General features: G+C 46.0%; 1 protein-coding gene across 7 annotated transcripts in view; it reads right to left on the bottom strand.

Annotated features, from left to right (window-relative positions):
* The window catches only part of SCML2 (Scm polycomb group protein like 2), a 141,287-nt gene that overhangs the window by 19,699 nt on the left and 104,396 nt on the right, over window positions 1–17,192 (bottom strand). For all 7 annotated transcript variants that reach the window (XM_050936544.1, XM_050936546.1, XM_050936545.1 and 4 more), the window contains 3 exons: window positions 14,632–14,767; window positions 12,038–12,241; window positions 197–379 (listed from right to left, as the gene is read on the bottom strand). In XM_050936544.1, coding sequence (XP_050792501.1) covers window positions 197–379; window positions 12,038–12,241; window positions 14,632–14,767 — 523 coding nt within the window. The remainder of the gene's footprint in view (window positions 1–196; window positions 380–12,037; window positions 12,242–14,631; window positions 14,768–17,192) is intronic.

Below are 17,192 nucleotides of genomic sequence, written 5' to 3'. Positions count from 1 at the left end.
GCTTAACAATACAGTTTTTCCACATGTGGTTTAAATCACCCCATCACACTAGGACTAATTTTACTAAGAACCACACAGTACTCATTTCAATCAATTCAAGTTGTAGGAGGATATATCAAAAAATGAATTGCACAAAATAACCATACACACCAAAACATGTTGTACTTGAAAAAGAAATAGTGTAATTTAGTATTACCTGGTTTGGTCCTATCATACTCTGTAGGACTATGTGCATTTCCCATATAAGGGCTGAAGGGCTGGCTACTAAAAAGATTATCACACTGCAGACTGTGGCAGAGCTTCTCCAAGAAACGCAGGACAAATGATGCACTGTTTACGGAAGGAAGATTGATGGCATGTTTCTCCCCATCAAAGGCGGCTGTGAGTAAGAAGATGATGTCAGACACCATCCAAACACCAGGAAGTAGAGTATAACACCACCACTAACTAAAATATAATACAGCTTGCTTTGATTAAAACAGTGTAGAGGTAAAAAGAGAGGTAAACAATTGTTCTGGTATCTTATGAGACTATTTAGCAAATTTATCTTCAAAGGGCCAGATTCTGATCTCAGTTACACCTGTGTAAATTCAGATTAGTTCCCCTGACAGAAATTAAACATTGTCTGTGTTATTTGCTTATTGAACAGCAAGACATGTCAAATGTTTACAGGAAATAAAACAGAAGAAAACTTTTATAGTACTTGGGGATTTTTGAGGGACCTCATTTGTTAACATGAACTGCTCATACTCATCTGTTGCAGACTGTCACCTGTTACAATTATAGTGACGGCCAGGAGTAACTGGTTTGCTATTTCAAGAAGCTGTGTTATTCAACATTATAGAACCCATTCCAGCAGTGGTTGTGCAGGTCAAGCTCCCATTCATTTAAGTAGGAACTCTGACAATGTAAGGAAACCAAGAACAAATACCAATAGTAGTTACGTTGCTTTAAAAGTCAATTTATTACATGCATCTTAGACAACATGAAGGATGATATACTAATACTTTATTTTATATTTGTTACATAAGAACAGCCATAGTGGATCAGACCAAAGGTCCATCTAGCTCAGTATCCTGTCTTCCGACAGTGGCCAATGCCAGGTGCCTCAGAAGGAATGAACACATGATCCATCCCCTGTTGCCCATTCCCAGCTTCTGGCAGAGGCAAGGGACACCATCCCTGCCCATTCTGGCTAATAGCCATTGATGGGATTATCCTCCATGAATTTATCTTGTTCTTTTTTGAATCCTGTTATAGTCTTGGCCTTCACAACATCCTCTGGTAAGGAGTTCCACAGACTGACTGTGTGTTGTGTGAAAAAATACTTCCTTTTATATGTTTTAAACCTGCTGCCTATTAATTTCATTTGGTGACCCCTAGTTCTTGTGTTATGAGGAGTAAATAACACTTCCTTATTTACCTTCTCCACACCAGTCATGATTTTATAGACCTCATTAATATCCCCCTTAGTCGTCTCTTTTCCAAGCTTAAAAGTCCCAGTCTTATTAACCCTTCCTGATATGGAAGCCATTCCATACCCCTAATAATTTTTGCTGCCCTTTTCTGAACCTTTTCCAGTTCTAATATATCTTTTTTGAGATGGTATGACCACATCTGAAGGCAGTATTCAAGATGTAGGCACATCAGGGATTTATATACAGGCAATATATTTTCTGTCTTATTATCTATCCCTTTCTTAATGATTCCCAACATTCTGTTAGCTTTTTTGACTGCCGCTGCACACTGATGTTTTCAGAGAACTATCCACAATGACTCCAAGATCTCTTTCTTGAGTGGTAACAGCTAATTTAGACCCCATCATTTTATATATATAATTGGGATTATGTTTTCCACTGTGCATTACTTTGCATTTATCAACATTGAATTTCATCCGCCATTTTCTTGCCCAGTCACCCAGTTTTGTGAGATTCCTTTGCAGCTCTTCACAGTCTGTTTGGGACTTAACTATCTTGAGTAGTTTTGTATAATCTACAAATTTGTCACCTGACTGTTTACCTCTTTTTCCAGATCATTTAGGAATATGTGGAATAGGACAGGTCCCAGTACTGACCCTTGGGGTACACCACTATTTACCTCTCTTCTTTCTGAAAACTGACTATTTCCCTATCCTTTGTTTCCTATCTTTTAACCAGTTACCAATCCACGAGAGGACCTTCCCTTTTATCCGATGGCAGCTTGTTGTATTAAAAGCATCAATAGGAATTAAAATATTTTAGGAAAAAGCCAAGCTTCCTCTTCTGGCAAACAGTGAGATGAAAAAAGTTAAGAACACTAGTTCCAGGCCTCTAGATGAGCAATTCTCATTGCATTAGCTGTGTACTTTCTAACTAGAAATAATGTATAATGTAACACATCACAAATCTAACAGGTAACAAACATGTAATTTATGGCTACAAAGACATTGTTATGAATTTTAAAATTTTTACTATTTTGCCTTCCTGGTTTTCCTGCTCATCAAGTATGATTTGGGTGTGTGCAAGAGTTTAGTATGAGAGTTTCCCTGCAAAAAAATAAGAAGTGCTGGAGAGCATCATATTCCATTGACAGGGAAACAGAGGTGTGCTTTCAAAAACAATGCCTTTGCAAGTTTGACATTAAATTGCAGAAATCTGAATTAGGAGCCAAACCATGCTGAGAATCATTCCACGATCAATAAGGGGCAATGTATTCAGTTTTAAAAACATATCTAGAGTGGTTTAAACTAGTATCAGAAAAGTGATACAAATAACACCTCTAATGTAAAGCGATGTTGTACAGGCATTTTATAAATGCAGTAAATATAAAATATAAAAAAGCTACAACAGAACCTTACCCATTTGCTCTCATAAGTGGATGACGCATTGAGGATTACTGAATTATGAGAATCATTGAATTAGGGACAAATCCTGGCCCTTCTTTCCTTCATGGCAAAGAAATCACTGAAGTCACTAGATTAACAAGACTCTGAAGTCCAAATGAACTCCAAAGGGCTCACTGTACCACTTCAGGGTCCCCCACAGAAAAGACGGTTACTCACCTTGTAACTGTTGTTCTTCGAGATGTGTTGCTCATATCCATTCCAGTTAGGTGTGCGCACGCCGCGTGCACGTTCATCGGAGAAACTTTTACCCTAGCAACACTCGGCGGGTCGGCTGGGAGCCCCCTGGAGTGGCGCCGCTATGGCGCCTAATATATACCTCAGCCGACCCGGCCACCCTTCAGTTCCTTCTTGCCGGCTACTCCGACAGTGGGGAAGGAGGGTGGGTTTGGGATGGATATGAGCAACACATCTCGAAGAACAACAGTTACAAAGGTGAGTAACCGTCTTTTCTTCTTCGAGTGATTGCTCATATGCATTCCAGTTAGGTGATTCCCAAGCTTTACCTAGGCAGAGGGGTCGGAGTGAGATGTGGCGGTATGCAGAACCACTGCGCCAAAGGCTGCATCATCTCTAGATTGCTAGACCAGCGCGTAGTGCGAGGTGAAGGTGTGGACCGATGACCAGGTCGCTGCACGGCATATCTCCTGGATAGGCATGCGTGCCAGGAAGGCGGTTGATGACGCTTGATCTCTAGTAGAGTGCGCCGTAAGGTGGCCCGAAGGGACATGAGCTAGGTCATAGCATGTGCGAATGCAAGCAGTCAGCCAGGAGGAAATCCTCTGGGAAGAGACTGGCAGGCCTTTCATCCGTTCCGCGACTGCCACAAACAGTTGGGGAGACTTTCGGAACAGCTTTGTACGCTCAGTGTAGAAGGCGAGTGCCCTGCGTACATCTAAGGAGTGTAGCTGCTGCTCCCGCCGAGAAGAGTGGGGCTTTGGAAAGAAGACCGGGAGGAAGATGTCCTGGGTGGTGTGGAAGGCAGACACAACCTTAGGGAGGAACGCTGGATGAGGGCGCAGCTGTACCTTGTCTTTATGGAAAACAGTGTATGGGGGATCCACCGTGAGAGCTCTTAGTTCGGAGACCCGCCTGGCCGATGTAATGGCCACCAGGAACGCTGTTTTCCACGATAGGTACAGGAGCGAGCAAGTCGCTAGCGGCTCGAATGGCGGGAGCATGAGCCTGGTTAGGACCAAGTTAAGATCCCAGGTAGGGGCAGGGTGACGTACGGGGGGATAGAGACGCTCTAGACCCTTAATGAACCGAGAGAACAAGGGGTGGGAGAACACGGAGTGGCCGCCCTCGCCTGGTCGGAAAGTGGATATGGCCGCTAAGTGCACCTTCAGAGAGGATGTCGCTAGGCCATGCTGCTTAAGGTACCAGAGGTAGTCTAGGACTGTGGGGATCGAGGCATCCGAAGGAGTAACGCCCTGAGTTGCGCACCAGCAAGAGAAGCGTTTCCACTTTGCCAAGTACTTGAAGCGGGTGGAAGGCTTCCTGCTGCTGAGGAGAACATGCTGAACCGGCGTGGAACAGTTCAACTCTGCCGCGTTTAGCCACGCAGGAGCCACGCCGTGAGGTGGAGAGCTTGCAGGTCTGGGTGACGAAGCCTGCCGTGGTCCTGTGTGATCAGGTCCGGGAGGAGAGGGAGGGGAACTGGGGTGTCTACGGACAGATCTAGCAGGGTGGTGAACCAGTGCTGTCTGGGCCACGCAGATGCGATCAGGATCAGATGCGCTTTGTCCCTGCAGAGCTTCAACAGGACCTTGTGAACCAGGGGAAACGGAGGGAAGGCATACAACAGGTGGTGTCTTCACAACAGGAGGAATGCATCCGTGATCGACCCGGGGGAGAGACCCTGAAAAGAGCAGAACTCCTGGCACTTCCTGTTCGAGCGGGAGGCAAACAGGTCTATGCAGGGAAATCCCCACCTCCGGAAGATCGAATGGATGACATCCAGTCTTATTGACCACTCGTGACATAGAAAGGACCGGCTGAGCCGATCTGCCAGAGCATTCCGGACCCCCGGAAGAAAGGATGCCACTAGATCTATCGACTGGGCTATACAGAAGTCCCAGAGTTGAACGGCCTCCTGACACAGGGGAGACGAGCGGGTCCCTCCTTGCTTGTTGATGTAGTACATGGCCGTTGTGTTGTCCGTGAACACCGAAACACAACGGCCGTGCAGGTGTTGAAACGCCTGGCAGGCAAGGCGGACTGCCCTCAACTTGCGGACGTTTATATGGAGTGTCAGCTCCTGGGACGACCAAAGGCCCTGGGTATGCAGGTGACCTAGGTGGGCTTCCCAACCGAGGGATGACGCATCTGTCATTAAGGTCATCGACGGTGGCTGTGGATGGAACGGCATCCCTGCGCAAACCGGGGAAGGAGTTAGCCACCAATCGAGGGAGCGGAGGGGACTGGGGGGGACTGTCACCAGGACGTCTATAGGGTCCCTGCCCGGGCGGCAGACCAAATGGAGCCACGTTTGGAAGGGTCTCATGCGGAGCCTGGCATACTTTGTCACATAAGTACATGCGGCCATATGCCCCAGGAGTCCGAGACAGGTGCGAGCTGAGGTGATCGGGGAGGCCTGTAAGCTCCATATGATCGATACGATCGCTTGGAAGCGGGGCTGAGGCAAGTAGGCCCTGGCTTGAGTGGAGTCCAGTGTTGCCCCTATGAAGTCCAGCCTCTGCGTGGGGACCAGGGTGGACTTCTCGGTGTTGAGGAATAGTCCCAACCGGGAGAATAGGTCCGTAACTACATTGACATGCTTCCGTACCTGAGACTGAGAGGACCCCTTGAGGAGCCAGTCGTCCAGATACGGGAACACATGTATCTGTTGCCGGCAGAGGTGGGCGGCAACGACGGCCATGCACTTTGTAAACACCCTCGGGGCCATGGAGAGGCCGAAGGGGAGGACTGTGAATTGGAAGTGCTGGTGGTTGGCCATAAAGCGAAGGTACTTCCTGTGCGGTGGAAAGATGGCAACATGGAAGTACGCATCCTTCAAGTCGAGGGCGGCATACCAGTCTCCAGGATCCAGTGATGGGATAATTGTTCCCAGGGAGACCATGCGGAACTTCAGCTTGAGCATCCATTTGTTGAGTCCGCGCAGGTCTAGGATAGGTCTGAGGCCTCCCTTGGACTTGGGGATCAGAAAATAGCGGGAGTAAAACCCCTTTCCTCTCTCGTCTAAAGGTACCTCCTCTATAGCACCTGCAGCGAGGAGAGATTGGACCTCCTGTAGGAGGGCTTGCTCGTGAGAGGGGTCCCTGAAGAGGGACCGGGAAGGGGGACGGGAGGGTGGTGATGAAGCAAATTGGAGGTGGTATCCCTGCTTCACTGTGCGCAGAACCCAAAAGTCTGATGTTAATTGGGACCACGCCGGGAGGAAGTGGGAGAGGCGGTTGGAGAAGGGAGGGAGAGGATCCTGTTCTGAGGCTTGTACGCCGTCCCTGGGCGCACCTTCAAAAGTTGGCCTTGGGGCCTGGTGGTGCCTTAGAGGGCCCCTGGTTTTGGCCTCCTTGGGAACCGGACTGGCGTCTGCGGCCTCCGCGCCCGCGCCTTCTATTGAGGTCCTGCCTCTGGCGAGGTGGAAAATACGGGCGGTGAGTTTGGGGCCTGAAGGCGCATGATGACTCTGTTATCCTTCAGGCTCTGCAGCCTGGGATCGGTCTTCTCCGAGAACAAACCCTTGCCATCAAAGGGTAAGTCCTGGATGGTGTACTGCAGTTCCGGAGGCAGGTTAGAGACCTGGAGCCAGGAGATGCGCCTCACAGTAATCCCCAAGGCCAAGGTTCTGGCTGCCAAGTTGGCCGCGTCCAGGGAGACCTGGAGAGAGGTCCTGGCCACTTTCTTGCCCTCCTCCAGGAACACATTGAACTCCTGGCGTGAGTCCGGGGGTAGCAGCTCGGAAAACCTACCCACTTCAGCCCAAGTGTTATAGTTATATCGGCTCAGTAGAGCCTGTTGGTTGGCCACATGGAGCTGTAGGGCCCCCACTGAGTACACCTTACGACCCAGGAGATCCATTCGTATGGCCTCTTTGGACTTCAGGGCCGGTGCCTGCTGGCCATGTCATTCCCTTTCGTTGTCCGACTGGACAACTAAGGAGGAGGGAGGAGGATGGGCGTACAAGTACTCGTACCCCTGAGAAGGTACCATGTACTTTCTCTCAACTCCCTTTGCCGTCGTTGGAATGGAGGCTGGAGACTGCCAGAGGGTGTCGGCTGTGGCCTGGATGGTCTTGATGAACGGCAGCACGACCCGGGTGGGAGCATCAGCGGTAAGGATGCTCACCATGGGATCCTCGACTTCCAGGACCTCCTCCACTGGGAGGTTGATGTTGAGGGCCACTCTGCGCAGAAGGTCCTGATGGGCCCTGAGGTCTATTGGTGGGGGCCCTGATGATGAGGTCCCTGCCACAGCCTCATCCGGTGAGGAAGAGGAGGATACCCTGGGAAGGAGGGGGTCTTGGACGGCCTCCTGCTCCTGGGATGGTTCCTGCTCCAGATGCCCCAGGGAGTCCGGAGGATGTGTGACTTGCTCTTCCGACTCAACCGCAGGGGGGCGGGAAATGGTGGGCTCTGGTGCCCGATGTTCTGAGGCAGCAGAGCGGGTCTGGACCAGAGGAGCACTCTGGGCTTGGTGGTACGCCCATGGTGTCCACAAGGACCACTGCTGAGGTCCTATGTCCTGCGGCCGAGAGTCCTGGAACACCCCCACTGGTACCTCTGTATCCCAGTCCCGGTCGTAGTAGCTGTCCGCCTGGGAGGATGCGGACGTGCGTCTGGACGGCCAAGGTGGAGCAGAAAAACCTGGAGCCGAAGTCCCGACCGATCTTGCACCTCTTGATCATGGGGACCGGTGCCGGTACTCATAGCGGTACCGAGAGCGAGACCGGGACCTGCGACCGGCTTGGTGCCGGGAGGTCGACCGGGATCTTAAGTCTCTACACCCTGATCTGCTCCGGGAGGTACAGTGCCTGGTACGGTGCCGGGAGCTGGAGCGGTACCACGAGTAGCGTGTTGGTGATCGAGAGACTGACCAGTGCCGAGAGCACAACCGGTGCCAAGAGCCCGACCGGCGCCGTGGCGAGGACCGGTGCCGAGACCAAGAGCGACGTCGAGATTGGGAGCGATGTCTCGACTCAGAGCGGTGGCGGGACTGTGATCTTGATCGGTGCCGGTCCCCTACGCTGATCGACGGCGGTCTGGTCGGGGTCGGCTTGCCCAGGGACTGCAATACCCGCACTGGCGGTGCCGGGGGTAGAGGCAGTGCCGCTTCAGTGATGGCAATCAAGTCCCTCACCGCGGAGGAAGTCTCCAGAGTCGATGGTAAGTGAGCTCTACCACGGCCGGTGCCGGGGAGCTGTTGGGTGCCGGACTCAACTGCCCTTGTGGAGCTGGAGTCGACAGCACCGGTTTTGGCTGTGCCGCGGCAGTTATCGGTGCCGGGCGGTCAGCCGTAGGTGCAGTCTCTGGCTGCAACTCTGGCGTCGTCTGACCCTTCGCCGTCTTCGACCTCGGGGAGAGGGAGCAGCGTGGGGTCGATTTCGGTGCCGGCGGTGGCCGGTGCCGGGAATCCTTAGGCGTAGCGGCGACGCCCGGTGCCGTAGGGGTGCCTTTGCTCACCGACTGGCTCGTGCTCGGTGCCAAGGGCGACGGTGTCAGGGCCGCTTCCATCAGGAGCTGTTTCAGTCTAATGTCCCGCTCCTTTTTTGTCCTTGGCTTAAAAGCCTTGCAAATTGGGCACTTAGCCGATAAGTGCGATTCCCCCAGGCACTTCAAACAGGAGTCATGGGGATCTCCTGTCGGCATAGGCCTATGACAGGCCGAACACTGCCTGAAACCCGGTGAGCCAGGCATGAGCTCCGGCACTGGGTGCGGGGAAGGGCTATCCCTCGAACCCCGCAACACTTACTAATTAACAACTATAACTATGAACTACAACTAACTCTAATGAACTATATATATATATATATATATACACAATAACAGTAAACTACACTACGAATATAACTAGAAGAGACTACGAGTAGCTAGGGAAGGTGGAGGTCAGCGAAGCTGCACTCCACTGTTCCAACGACCGACACGGGCGATAAGAAGGAACTGAAGGGTGGCTGGGTCGGCTGGGGTATATATTAGGCACCATAGCGGCGCCACTCCAGGGGGTGCCCAGCCGACCCGCCGAGTGTTGCTAGGGTAAAAGTTTCTCCGACGAACATGCACGCGGCGCGCACACACCTAATTGGAATGCATATGAGCAATCACTCGAAGAAGAAGACTCTGATTGTTATTTTGTGGGTACCCAGGGAGCAGATTCCACCTAGCTCTGAATCAGTTAGGAGACTGAATGGGCTACATGGCCTCCCATACACCTCCTGACAGACATACTGCAAAACAGCACTGTCCATCATAATGAAAATCCATGATCCATCAGGATGGTCTTGTGGTCTTCCCATGTGACCTTGGAGAAGCCACTTACTCTCTGTGCCTCAGTTTCCCATTTATAAAATGGAAATATGCTTCTTCATCTCATACGGATGTTTGAGAGTAAATCCAGTAATAGTCATGAAGTAATCAGTTGTTATGATGAGGATCACTAATAAATAATCTGGACAAAAGCAGCTCTCCTTAGGCCCCACAAAGCACCATGGCAATCATGGGAGAAGAGTGTGATATTGCCTGCAAAACTCCCAGCCCCAAAGAAAATATTATTTAAAAAAAAAAACAACATGTATGGGAACTCCTCCTGGTCCTCGTTCCCAGTGTGATAGCTTTTTGGTGGTTTTCCCAGCTCCATAGCTGTTGTCACAGAATCTAGAGGTGGGAGAGACTTAAGGTCATCTTGTCCATCTGCCTGTCACTGCAAACAAGACAATTTGTCAAGACAATTCACAAGACCAGACACAATTTACTTGCTTATCCTTTATAATGATAAAGTTAATGAAAGAAATGATGGTTTTTAACCAACCAGTCCAAAGATACTCACTCTACCTGAGTGTCCAGTTTGAATTTTTCAAAGCTGGCCAATCTACTTTATATTTACTAATGTTTTGTCCGGTCTATTCAAAAAAAAACTGTCAAACACTTGAACTTCCATTACTTTCCTTGGGACATCATTCCACAAGCCATAGGATCAGTTTTTTCTAATATTCAGACTTCACATTCCCTTTCTTAATTTTATTCTGTTACTCCTCATTTTATTCTGCTAGGCAAATCCTCCCCCTGCTCCGTGTTCATACCTAGAGCTGGTTGGAAAACTTTTGATAAAACATTTTTTCAACAGAATCTGTCATTTTGTTGAAGCTGAAACATTTGAGGATAATGTTCAATTTCAGTGAAATTCTGCCAGAAACCAGCTAGGATCCCACTGTTTTCCTTCCTGCTCCCAGCTCTTTGGCAGCCTGACTAGCAGACTAATGGGGAGCTAGGAGCAGGACTCCCAGGTCCTCACTTGCGACTCCTCAGCAGCCTGGATTCCCAGGAGAGTTGGATGGAAGAATGATAATTCCATTCTGTGGAGAATTTTGGGCTTTTGTTCCAAATTGAAACTAGACCCAAATTTCAAAATCATGAAATCCTCCAGGAAACAGAATTACAGTTGTCTGCCTAGTTCAATTCACACCCCTTACTTAACATCCCTTGAGCCAGGATTTAGTCCCTTGTAAGCAATCAATAAAAAAGCAAGGATAATGCGCATCATGAAATGTATTTTGTTCTTGCAATTTGACAGTTTTTGGTGTTAATTATTTATGACAATACTTAATGTGCTAGTAAACATATAAAAATATCTTAGTAACAAAAGCACATATGTACAGAGGTGCTAAACCTTTTTAGAGAAATAAGAAGAGAGCTCCATTTTGGGAACAAACTGGTGTGCAAATTGTGCATGAGGATTAGACAAGTTCTCCTGCATGTGGGTCAGGAGGCTATATTTTAACACTGTTAGGCAGCGAGTTCTTTTATGAGAGCTTAAATAAACCTGCCTTCCACTAATCATCTTTCACATCTGGTATTAATATAAGGAGATTAAAGTAAGAGTAACCCTTTTTACTGCCAGTAATGAAATTATGAATTAATGTGGCTTACTACTATACAGAAGATTACCAACCCAGAAAGGGAAAAAATGACAAGATGCAGATACTGAGTTTGAGCTATGAGGATAATTTATCTTCAGAGCTGCCCTTGGCATATATAAGAAATAAACCCACTCTGCAGTAGAGCAGTGCTTCTCATCCAGAGGCCTGGGGCCCCCTGAGCAGGTTTCAGGGGGTCCGCCAAGCATAGCCGGCATTAGACTTGCTAGGGCTCAGGGCAGAAAGCCGAAGTTCTGCCATGCAGGCCTGCAGCCAGGGCTGAAGTTGAAGTCTAAGTAATTTAGCTTCATGGTGCCCCCTGTGGCATGGAGCCCCAGGAAACTGCTTTGCTTGCTACCCCTTAATGCTAGCCCCGGCTTTTATATGCAGAAAAATAGTTGTGGCACAGCTGGGGTATGGAGTTTTTATAACTGGGGGGGGGGGGAAGGGGGCTCAGAAAGAAAAAGGTTGAGAACCACTGTAGCAGAGGACATAGGTGCTCAAACACTGACCCTAAGACGCCTCTAGAATATTAGTACAGAAAAAACAAAAAGAAGCAACAGCAGTTCTGTTAACATATGGAATCAGTTATCTGGAACCTAAGCAGACTAGTTTTAAACTTTTTACCCACTTGGTTACAACATCAAGAAGACAAACACTGTGTATGGATAAGACATGAATTATAAAGCTGAACTTTGACTTGCATTGAATTTATTTGACACATGCTTCGCTATGGCTATTTACTGTGGTATGCAAGTGTTACTTTGTAAAAACTTGAACAATGCTGTATGGTATATGTAATTTTATATAGTCACTGCTGAATTCAAATTAAGAAAACTGGCAGTATCATTATATACCCTATATTAAGATGTAAATTCAGTGATGGCTATAGATATACCACCAGTAAATGAAGCCACAGTTGGGTATTCTTAGCTATGCTTAAAGATTTACAAAAGTAACATAAAAATGTTAATCATTACTTTGCTACTACCTCAACTCCCCTACTTTACACCATACTCAAATTTCTCAAACAGAACCCAGTGAACAAATTGGAAAAATTTGCATACCTGTTATCATCTCCCCTCCATGATGCCCTGACTTGAGGAATCCAAAGACAGTTTTGGATAAATAGGCACAGTCTACACAGGCCTGCACAGCCTGCTGAAGTACCACATTTACAGGACCTGGTCCAAAGTGGTCTGGAAGCTGCTGAACTTTCTTCTTATCCAGGTGAGGTCCAGAGTTCCCGTGTTTGTTAACATAGACACAAACTGAAAAATTACAAGCCATATTTATGGAATCTGCCCACTTCAGGCACAATCACACTCAATCAAAACGTATTTCGGTGGCTCTTACTGAAAGCCATACTGAATTTGATTGATGCACACTAAACACAAAAACACCATACACCTTCTGTGCGTATACTTCTTTCTTTAATAACAAGGTTTACCAATAGTTAACAACTTAGCATGCAATGCAGCAATGGATAAGTCATGAAATCCTGGCAGATTAAAGTAAAAACACGATTTTGACCAGGTACCAAAACTGTTAGCTACCCAGGCTTCCCCATCCCTTTAGAAGACCACATTGCACTCAAGTGCCTCCCCTCTGCATCCCAGTATATTTTAAAGCAACTCTAGGGAAATCTCTGTGCACTGCATGCTCAAAATGGGATCATCATTGCATTGTCTCCTCACTGACACAAAATGCAGTTCGGTTCTCCAGTACTTTTACTTTTAAAATTGTACCTACTGCACAACAACATGGTGGTGCCAAACTCCATGACAAATATCTCCAACCCAGCAGCCATTCACAGCAATATTCATTTCCTTCTTTCTCAACCTGATGAATCAGCCTCCAAAACCATCCTACATCACACTACCATGATGAGTTTATCCCAGCCTACACCCATCTGTGCTTGTTACTGAACTCCATCTACATATGGGTTCCATTACACTACATCTAATCCGGTAGATGCTCTGAGCTATAAGAATATAGGGGTCAAAGTGAAGACCTTAACAAAATGCATTACTGTAAAATGCCCTGTGCTATTTCTAGAATTAAAATCTGCCAAAACAACAGTCAAGTTCATTTTAGGAAGACCCATTCTATAGGAACAAAAAAGAAAAAAAAAGCAACTGCCTGTTCAAGAAAAGACAGGCACTTGAAATAACTCAGACCTATCACAAGGATCATAATCTGTGGTTAAGCAACAAGACAAAATAAGGGGTGAAAGCCTGACCCCACTGAAGTCAATAGAAATGTTTCCATTAACTTCAGTGGGACCAGGATTTATTGTGGTCTAATAAGGATATGCCTTGGTGGTGAGGCAATAAACTGAAGCATTAAGTAAGATAAAATAAACCTGTGTTGTTTCTTTTAATGAATTACAGTACTATTTGTGCTCAAACGAAACTTGGATTTTTTGAACAACTGATACTTGTAAAAAGATGAGTAGAAGTGGTATCCGTGTTAGTCTGTATCGGCAAAAAGAAGGAGTACTTGTGGCACCTTAGAGAGTAACAAAATTTATTTAGGCATAAGCTTCTGTGGGCTAAAACCCATGCATCTGATGAAGTGGGTTCTAGCCCATGAAAGCTTAGGCCCAAATAAATTTGTTAAGTCTCTAAGATGCCACAAGTACTCCTCGTTCTTTTTGTAAAAAGATTGTAATGCTCCCAAATGCCGCATTCATGTCTATTTTCTGTTTGACAGCAGAAGCTGTGGGAGGCACAGATGTGGATGTGGAGAGAACAGAAAAACTCTGTAAAATATGTTAATAAACTCTTATTTGGGCTCAGTAATGTTTGTAAACCTGAAGGTTTCTTTTAATAGGAAATGATTGCCTATTCTGCCCCAATGTTGTCTAGCACTGAAAGAGGGGTAGCTGCAAGGACATGGAGAAGGGAAAGCAGAGGGACAGTTTCTTTGTAAAAGCAGCTTAAAAATGGCAAAAAATTAAAAACATAGCAAACTTTTTTTTGAGGGCAGCACTTCGGCAGGTCCCAGGATTTGGTGACAACCAAACAGCTGACAATTTACAAATTGTCCATAACTGTGTAATAAAGAGACTACTCAGAGGTAATTCTAACTAGCTTTTCCACCACCCATTTTATAATACAGTTCACTGCCTTTCCATTTTAAATGAGTTCTTGTTTTAACCTAGCCCATTTCTCCTGGATTTTGTTTTTTCAGTGACATAGTTTGTCATCTTTATCTCTATTTCCATACTCTCTGGAGTGTAACAGTAGTGTCTAATGGCCTTTTGTTAACTGTCATTTCCAGTACATTTTGCTACTGGTTGGGATGGAAGTAAGCTAAGACAAAGCATGCCCTTTCTTCTTTATCAAGTGTTGTACTCCAGGCTATGAAAGACTACTGAAAGTGCAATGGACTTTCCTATTTACACACCAAAAAGCATGCTAACCAGACATCAAATTCCTGATGTTCTGGTGTTTCTTGCCATTGCACATGCACCAAATACCAGCCTCATCTAAGCACATTTGGAGAACTGCAATATAAAAATATATTTTCATATGAACATGTTAGCAAAACAATTTATTCTCAGCAGGTGTTTTAAAATAATAGTAGCATAAAACAATATAATTATTTGCATTTAAAGGGGGAAGTAATTTCATACATCCAGACTGCCCTTTTATACCTGTGGATATAACTGCTGCTGTTGCACCAGCAATGCCAACTCCATCTTTATGTATCTGTGTACTGCCATTGTCCCCCTCAGGAGAAGTAAGAGGAAGAGAAGGTGCAGGAGGAGATTTCACGGGCAAGATTTTTTTCTGTTAAAAAAAAAAACACAACACACAAAATCAGCAAGTGACCTTTTCTTAAACAATTCTCCTTCATAAATGAACTATGCACTATCAATCACCATTCACTACTGAGGTAAGGAACACACAACTTCAGAGTTCCACTTACTACAGCGAAACTCAACTCCCCAACAGGAAGACGTTCTAGAAACAGTAATCCACTCAGGGTATTTAACTAACAAGACAGCCAGATCTTTGCACTATGGCTTTGTGACATGGCTGAAAGAAGTCATCTCTGGGTATGTCTACACTTGTATAATTTGCAGCTTCGATAGATGTACCTGTGCTAGCTTTCATTGAACTAGCATACTAAAAATAAAAGCATAACTGTGGTGGCATAAGTAGCAGGATGGGCTAGCTGCCCCAAGTATGATCTCGTGTAAAACCTTAAGGAAGTACTTGAGGTGGGTAGCCCCTCCTATTGCTATAGCTACACTTCTATTTTTTCATGCCCTAACTCAATCAGAGTTAGATCAGGTATGTCTACCTGAGCGGGAAATTACACCTCCAGCTCCAGTGTACCCTCTGTCTAAGAAGGGAGAGAAGAGAGGGACAAACTGAGAATAAGCAATACAGGTGCCAAGAAATAGGGAGCTCATATTGCTGTCTAACTCTTATTAAGCATAAATTTGGCATGTTGGTTTATTCTCCCTCACTTCACACTCTGAGCTGATCAAGTCTCTTGATAGGCTGGTTGGGCAGTCAGGCAGCTCCCATGGGCAGCCTCCTCATGGCTAAGGTACTTCAGCAAAACACAAAAGAATGCTGGATAGGGCCCTAATACTGTGAAAGGAAATGCCAGACGGGCCACCAAAACAACAAGAACTAACACATGCATAATGAGAAGTCACTCGTGAAAAAGGAATCATTTATGCCAAATCCGTAGCTTGCCCAGTTGATGGCACTGCATTTGTAACATTAATCTTCTTTTCACTCCAAACAAATTATTTTTAAAATTATTTTTAAAAGATATAGCTTCAGTTAAGATTTGTTTCAATACCATAAGTACCTCAATCCTTCCAGCTGTGGTAGTGGCCTGTTACACTAGAGCAGGTCATCTGAAGTAGCATAACAGTGAATTTGGTGTGGAAATGTTACTAATGAGCCTGTTTCACTTTCATGCTAAATGAAAAAAAAAACAAAAAACCACCATGCTAAATGTATCTTGCCTTCTACTTTCAGATCCACTTAAACCTTTCTTTGCATCTACAGTTGGTTTCAATAAACATTCATATGTACGGATCTAAGAATCAGGCCACATAAGAAGTTAGGGAACGAGGGACTTGGTGTGAGGGGAGATTTACTGCTCACATGAGGATAGCTGAAGGCCTGTGAAGGTCAGAGAAGGCCTCCAGAGATGCTGGGTGGAGGGTGAAAGAGAACAAACTCACTGTCAGCTGCTACTATACTTGTTCTACAGATGCAGATTGTGCTTCTCTAAGCACTCCCCTGCAGCTGCAAGTTGGTGCACAGAGAGGTGAGCTCATGCAATATTGCTAGTGCAAAATGTGAAAAGACTCACGTGTCATGCCCTCCCCCCAATTGTGAAAATGTCTTAAAAATAATAGATTTAGGGAACTTTATTTGCTTTCTCATTTGAGTCGTTAAGATACAGTCAGGTCACATTTTCAAGCTTTTCTCTGCAACCAGGAACACTAGAAATTTGCTGAGACTCTCCATGATCACTTGTCTACTTTAAGTAAAAACACCAAATCACAAAATCATGAGGGTTGCTACCACTGCATATGCTCTATACAGCACAGGTTGGTCAGTCTCCACCCCTTCATGCTACATATTATAGGTGCCTCCTGCACTGGAAAATGTAACCTGAGAGGGGCTCTCAGTACACACAGGCACAGAGCAGCCACAATTTGGCCCTTTATTACATCAGCGGAACATTTCTTATTCTAATGTTCTAACAAACTTTGTGAGCATACATGAAAATACAGGGGATTTAAAGCAGTTCTACCCACATTCCCCATTTTTCTTCATCAGAACAGGTGACATTTTAAAAAACTGCTATTCCCATGTGCTCATACATCCCAGATAAACTTATTATTGTTAGTACTTAAACTAACATTATGACCTAAGTCAGATGTACCTCAAACAGATGTTTGCCTGCTATTTGCAGACAGCAGAGAGCTGGCTGGTGATGTGGTGGGGGTTCTTTTCATTGCTAGCTGCTGAACTGCATTAAAAGCTAAAATTCACTGAGGCTGGAGTTTTCAAAAGGAGACTACAGCAGCTAGGAAACCAGCTTCCATTGGCCTTCAATAGAATTTGGGAAAATAATGCCCTTGGGGGTGTTTGGAAAACCCAGACTAAATGTTTTTCTGTATCACTTTTGCATGTAAACAGTTGCCATAAGGACGTTGAGATCACAAATGGGAAGGGA

The sequence above is a fragment of the Gopherus flavomarginatus genome, chromosome 1, assembly GCF_025201925.1.
Source record: "Gopherus flavomarginatus isolate rGopFla2 chromosome 1, rGopFla2.mat.asm, whole genome shotgun sequence".
Lineage (NCBI taxonomy): Eukaryota > Metazoa > Chordata > Testudines > Testudinidae > Gopherus > Gopherus flavomarginatus.
This window is presented reverse-complemented; position numbering and strand designations above follow the sequence as displayed.